The following is a 5,896-nucleotide window of genomic DNA, read 5'->3' on the forward strand; positions in this document are numbered from 1 at the left end:
TTACTGTTGCGCTTCTTTCAACAGTATTTAGACGCGGGAGAATTCGCAATAACTGGAATATCGCACATGTCATACCTACATTCAAATCTGGCAATAGCACAAGCCCTAACAATTACCGAGCATTATCACTAACTGTATTTGCAGCAAACATTTAGAACACATTCTTTTCTCACACGTAGGAGTAATTTAAATACAAATAATTTGCTTTTAGACGGTCAGCATGGTTTTTGACAGGAAAAATCTTGTCAAAAAAGTTGGCAGCTAGCACTAGCGGTGCAAGGCTGGAGTATACAGCGGAGCTGGTGATCGACCTAGCTTTTTCCAGCTTTTACTTGGTTTGGCTATGTGCTAAGTGCTGCTAGGCACGGTATTTTGAATCGGCTCGGCGCGGAGGCGCAGATTCGCGCTTGACCGCGCGACGAGCTTAAAGATGAGCGGCTTATTCGGGTGTCAGGATCTTCTTAGGTCGTCCCATGTCAAGGCTACATGTACTCGCCACAGAGTCAACGAGAGTTCTGCCGCCGTCGCGTTGGCTCCGAGCTTTATCTCCCCAGTGACGTCACTGCCAAGTTGCGCCTCCACACTGCGAATCCGCCGCCAGAGCTGTTCCTGATGCAGTTACGGCCTCCGCGTGCGTGCGGCACGAACGCGGGAAAACAGGGAAACGAGGACGGCGTTGGCAGCAGTTCTGCGCGTTGCCTCATTGGTGCTGCTACAATTCCTCTCTCTCTCTCTCTCTCGCTCTCATTTTCTCTTTCTCTCTCACGAGCATAGCGCCCGCTGCGCGCATGATCTCCTTCCCTCTCCTTAACGCCCCATGTCAAGACATGTGCACCGCACGTAGAGGCGAAGCACACGCCGCTCTGCGAGGTGGTTGCTAGGCAACGCGCGGTGACGTCATCACCGGGAGCAGGTTTTGTTCGCACTACGCAGCGCAACCAAGAGCTTAAACAGCTCCGCAGGTAAATTCCAACAATCTTTTCAAATTTGGTGCTCTGGCTGCTGAGGAAGATTACTTGTCCTTTCACATTTCATAATACCAAGCTCAAAATAAAGCTTCTTCAAGTTTTTGCACGTTTTTCACCGGAGCAGCCTGGGCGTGACCATATTGCCCTATGGGCTGTTGTAATTGCGCGTGAACCCCTGCACAAAATCCTTGAGGACGCTACCGCTCTTGAAGTTCTACTCCAGCGTCACAGTCCAGAGATGAGGTTCTTCCTGTCGCGAGTGTACTTGACAAAACAGCGTTAACTACGTCAGATTTCCTTGGTACTGTTCTTATAATTCATTTACAAAGGAATAATAACGGGAATGAAGCGATGAATGATCACCAGTACCGAAAACGCTGTATAAAATGTGAAATCAATTGGGAAAACTGGGGACATGGGGTGGGGGCACACATGGAATTGTCGTTCTTGCTCCCAGAGAGCGCGCTAACCCTCTCTCCCTCTTTCGAAGGATCTCATCGCACTTAAAAGAGTACCGTTCGAAGTTACATTCCTTTAACGGAGAAGTAGTGTATGGTATAGGTTAGATATACTTATTTAGGCCGAGGCTCTTCGTGTTTCTAAAGTACAGAGACGCCTATATAGAATAATGCAAAGGCGCTGGCATCTCTAATCTTTATAATCTGCACAAAGATCGCCAATTCCATAGACTTGTGAAAGTTCCTGTTGATGCCATGGCACATTGCAAACGAGGTCATCGGAATTTCACACTCTGGCCCGTATTCACAAACGAAATTTAAGTGGAGGCACAGTAAGTGTGAGGAAAGTACAAGTATGAGGAAAGTTGCGGGAAAGTGATTCGTAAACGGCACTTAAGTATTACTTTCCGAAGTGACACTTTTCGGTACAAGTATGTCGCATGTGTCGAGGCTACGCAAATAATTGGCGTGTACGATGTATTTCATTTGCAAAATAATAACTGTTGCACCAAAATAATGGGAAAGAAATGTTGTAGCGTTCGAATGAACACTGTGCTGGGTAAATGAAACCAATATTACATTTTCAGTGCTTTGTTTGAACTCGTCTGGCCACAATGGCCTACAGTCACCCGGTCATACCCGGGCCTCCTGTCGCCTCTCTCGCCGTCCCAATAGTTATGTTGCGTTTGTTACGTGCGGTGTATTGCAGTGTTTCTGTGCCTCTGACGTTAAGCGCTTCATTACGGTGTGTGTGTGCAATTTGTTCGACGCGACCATGGAGAAAAAGAAAAAACTTTTTTGAAGAAGAACGCGCCGTGTTGCTGGAACTGCTCTCACGCCACCGCAGCGTCGTGGAAAACAAGAGGACTGACGCGGCGTCCGTGAGTCGGAAACGACAGGCCTGGGAAAAAATCGAGGACGAATTTAACTGCCGCCACAACGTGACGCCGCGCAAATGGATCCAACTGAAGAAATGCTGGGAGAACTTGAAAGACAAGTGGAGAAGAACAAACGCTGAAGACATGCGGGAGCGGTTTGCTACAGGTAAGCGTTGCTTTGGCTGAAATTGCGATATTACTGGCGACATATCCTGCATGTGTGCATTTTACAGAGCACAGACATTTAACTAGATAACCTGAACCACGGCCGGACTTGAGAGACGCGCTCGCATGCCTTCTCTTTAGCTAATAAGGAACGCCAGCGCGTTAATAAGAAGGAACGCCAGCGCGTCTCTTTCCGACCGTGCATGAAGTCGCCTTAAAGGGCAGCAGAGTTGGCGAGCCGTACTTTTGTCACAGCGTCTGCTATCGGGATTGCGTTTTGGTTACATTTGTGCTACGTGCAGTGAAGAGCCGAAATCGCGGCATTTATTCCGCGGAGCAGTAGACGCATCGCTGCGTTTACACATTTGTTTCGTGTGTTTTGTGCGTTCGTTCAATGGTCACTCTGTATGCTGGGCTTTAAAAAAACGTTATGAGCCTCATTGTATATGTAATATGCACCCGCTTCTTTTCTTTTTGTAATGCCAGGTGGCGGAACACCACCACCAAGCCAGATGACCGACGAGCTGCAGCGCGTTGGAGACATCGCGTCACACATGGCTGTTCGGCTGCCCAATCCCTGTGACAGTGACCGCAGCCGGCATAATGCTGTGCCAGGGGGATCGCAGCCTTCCAAATCGCAGTGCACACCTGCTGTCGCTGCACTGCTGTCAGAGACTCAAGACAGGCCTCTGGAACAGTTCGCTGGTATGGCTTAATCATATTTTTTTTATTGCCCATGTTTTAGGTCTGTTACGTTCAATTTTTTGTAACAAAAACGCTCTTCATTTATTACGTTAGAGCTATGACGTACACATTTCAGTGTCCAGTATTTCAGTCATTTTCCCAATGGTGTGTTTGTCAGGCCGCGGTGCTTTCATACTGTACTGGCTGATGTCGGCAGGAACAAACGTTGAAAATATAACACAGGTTGCAGTGCGTTGCATTTATAAAAATAAAATTGTTACAAAGGGCACTTCAGGCACTACACAGCTGCAGAGTGCACATGTACAGCAAGATGTTCACAACAGGGCGACACTTTGGTGTAGCTATGCAGAATCACCTAGCAGTGTGCTCATTTGAACTGTTTCTGCAGGTTGTCAAGACATGTACGACGAATCAACAGACCTCTGGTCATGGGACGACAACAGTAGCCCGATGGAAGATGCTTCAACAAATACTGCACGCCCCCATGGCCAAGTACAAGACACTTCAGACAGCCAACCACGCAATGGCGGTGGTGCAAAACCATCAGAGGCTGCAGCTGTACCATCTGCAGCAAGTTCCAGTGCCGCTGCAGCGGCAAGTTCTAGCGCCGCTGTGCCAGCTGGCACGAAACGCGCTTCAACCTGCAGCAGCCAGAGGCAAACGGCGGTCTCAATTGAATTGGGTGCCCGCCTATATGCCATCAAAGAGGACCGTGATCAAAAGAAAAAGGAGCATTTATTGAGGCTGAAATTCATGCGCATCGAACACAAGCAGAAGAAAGCACAGCACAGTGAAAAACTGGAGCTGTTTCGATTAAAAATAGCTAATCAGAAAGCAAAGGCAGAAATGGTTAAACTCCAACTCAACATAATGAAAAAACAGTACGAATAAAGTCATGTCTCTGTTATTTTGTGTCATTTCGTTTAAGCGAAATACTGTGTGACTATGCGCTCCCTCATCCTGAAACCGCTTGCTGTGTCTGGCACAGGTGGCATTGCTGGTGGTCTTGGTGGAGCAGGTGACGTAGGAGCCGGCGAACCGCTGTCATGGTTTTCCTGGCTTTGTGGTGGAGGCGGGATTGGTTCTCTTAGGAGGTGGCTGAAGTTATGGAGTGCGGCACAAGCTGTGATGACGATGGGAACTGATGTTGTTTTTATCTGAAGCGTCATGTCGAGGCATGGGAACCTTCGCTTCCACACTCCAAACGTCCTCTCCACACTGCAGCGAGTCCGCGAGAGGGACTTGTTGTACCTAAAGAAAGCATTTTTTGTTCAGTTTACGCATTTTTTTGTATACCCAATAGCATTCCTCCAACTTGACTTCACCTGTGCTGAGGGCTGTCTTTCGTCCTTCTGTCCCTAAATGGGGTCATGAGGTAGGACCTGCAGGGATACCCCTTGTCGCCTAGTAGGATGCCAGGCACAGTCCCTCTTTCATATTGTACTCTGGCCCAACTGTTGTCGAATATCCGGCTGTCGTGAGCCGAACCGGGCCAGCTGGCCACCAAATCAAAAAATTGAAGCTGAGGCCCTGTGATCGCCTGCAAAACAAGACATTTTTTTTTCACTGTGGAGCAGCCCAGAATGCTCCTGAAGTAATACAACTTATGTTGTGCATACAGCGTCACACTGCTAGTTGTGGAAACATGATAATAAATCGGGTATTCGCATATTCGGTATTTATGTCAATGGCAGTGCAGTATACATACCTGGACATTGATTGAGAAGTAGCCCTTTCGATTCCGGAACACCTCCGCGTCTTCTCCGCCGGGATTTTTCATGCGCACATGAGTACAATCTATACACCCGCTTACACCAGGGAAACGCGCCATGGCATAAAATTCTTCCATTATCACGGCCGCTTCAGTGGCGTTGGGCAATTTCACAAGCTGCGGGAACAATGTGTCAGCTATCATTCTTGATATGCGTGTGTTGATGCGTGACACGCTTGCTTGAGACACATTAACAAGGTCCCCGGTAACAACTTGAAAGGTTCCGGCGCCGTAGAATCGCAGCGCGATGAGGAGCTGGAGCAGTGGCGGAACAGGGTGACCGCGTTCGTGGTCCTTTGGGCGTAGCGGCAGCATTTCCAACAGCCGCATCACCGCTCGCTTGGAAAAGCGGTACCGGCACAGGAATTCCGCGTCGTTATAGGCCTCTATTGGATTCTGCCGATCCCTGAGAACGGGGCGTAACGGCGGCGCATAACGATATGCTTCATCCTGTGCAACTTCTTCTACACGGCCAGCAAAATCGGTGAACTCGGCGAGACTGCCATAGTAGTCGGCCATTTTGTTTGACGAGAAAACAGCGAAAGTAGCCCTTAAGGTAGCCAGCAGCTGTACTTTACTTTCAGGTAGTTAAGTGCCGATTTAAGTATACCTTAAGTGCAAGATTGCTCTCTGAAACGCGTTAAGGGCCGATCGCTTACTTAAGTCATAAGTAAAGTATAAGTTTCGTTTGTGAATACGGGCCTCTCACTGGAGCCGTTTTTACATACCGCTCCTAACATGTGCAATCTAGAAAAGCCTCCATGACTGCTCTGGGTAAGCTGCAGTTATCCTTTGCCTACTTAGTTAGAATCAGGGGTAACTGCAACAATAAATTGCTACTCTAAAGGTTATTAAGCTTCCATCATGTCTTTTAAGATAACGTCTTGATGTAATGTAAAACAAAAATTGCTTTAGAACCCATCCCACGTAGAATTTCGGCGTTAATGCGGT

General features: G+C 48.1%; 2 protein-coding genes across 2 annotated transcripts; one reads left to right on the forward strand and one right to left on the reverse strand.

Moving 5' to 3' along the window:
- Window positions 1-2,235: 2,235 nt before the first annotated feature.
- LOC125941117 (uncharacterized) lies at window positions 2,236-4,065 on the forward strand. The gene is made up of 3 exons (XM_049658065.1): window positions 2,236-2,470; window positions 2,956-3,174; window positions 3,563-4,065. The coding sequence occupies exons 1-3, from the start codon at window positions 2,449-2,451 to the stop codon at window positions 4,063-4,065; spliced, it is 744 nt and encodes a 247-aa protein (XP_049514022.1). The 5' UTR covers window positions 2,236-2,448.
- LOC119466078 (putative nuclease HARBI1) lies at window positions 3,938-5,499 on the reverse strand. The gene is made up of 3 exons (XM_037726565.2): window positions 4,883-5,499; window positions 4,500-4,714; window positions 3,938-4,425 (listed from the first exon to the last, which is right to left on the reverse strand). Exons 1-3 carry the CDS (start codon window positions 5,462-5,464, stop codon window positions 4,098-4,100), a joined length of 1,125 nt encoding a protein of 374 aa, XP_037582493.2. The 5' UTR covers window positions 5,465-5,499; the 3' UTR covers window positions 3,938-4,097.
- Between the last annotated feature and the right edge of the window lie 397 nt (window positions 5,500-5,896).

The sequence above is a fragment of the Dermacentor silvarum genome, chromosome 10, assembly GCF_013339745.2.
Source record: "Dermacentor silvarum isolate Dsil-2018 chromosome 10, BIME_Dsil_1.4, whole genome shotgun sequence".
Lineage (NCBI taxonomy): Eukaryota > Metazoa > Arthropoda > Arachnida > Ixodida > Ixodidae > Dermacentor > Dermacentor silvarum.

Coding starts and splice junctions, on each gene's coding strand:
- LOC125941117 (XM_049658065.1), top strand. CDS start 2,449: ATGCGGGAGCGGTTTGCTACAG. Junction 2,471..2,955: donor GCGGGAGCGGTTTGCTACAG/GTAAGCGTTGCT, acceptor TTGTAATGCCAG/GTGGCGGAACACCACCACCA. Junction 3,175..3,562: donor GCCTCTGGAACAGTTCGCTG/GTATGGCTTAAT, acceptor CTGTTTCTGCAG/GTTGTCAAGACATGTACGAC.
- LOC119466078 (XM_037726565.2), bottom strand. CDS start 5,464: ATGGCCGACTACTATGGCAGTCTCGCCGAGTTCACCGATTTTGCTGGC. Junction 4,715..4,882: donor ACTTCTCAATCAATGTCCAG/GTATGTATACTG, acceptor CTTGTTTTGCAG/GCGATCACAGGGCCTCAGCT. Junction 4,426..4,499: donor AAAGACAGCCCTCAGCACAG/GTGAAGTCAAGT, acceptor TGCTTTCTTTAG/GTACAACAAGTCCCTCTCGC.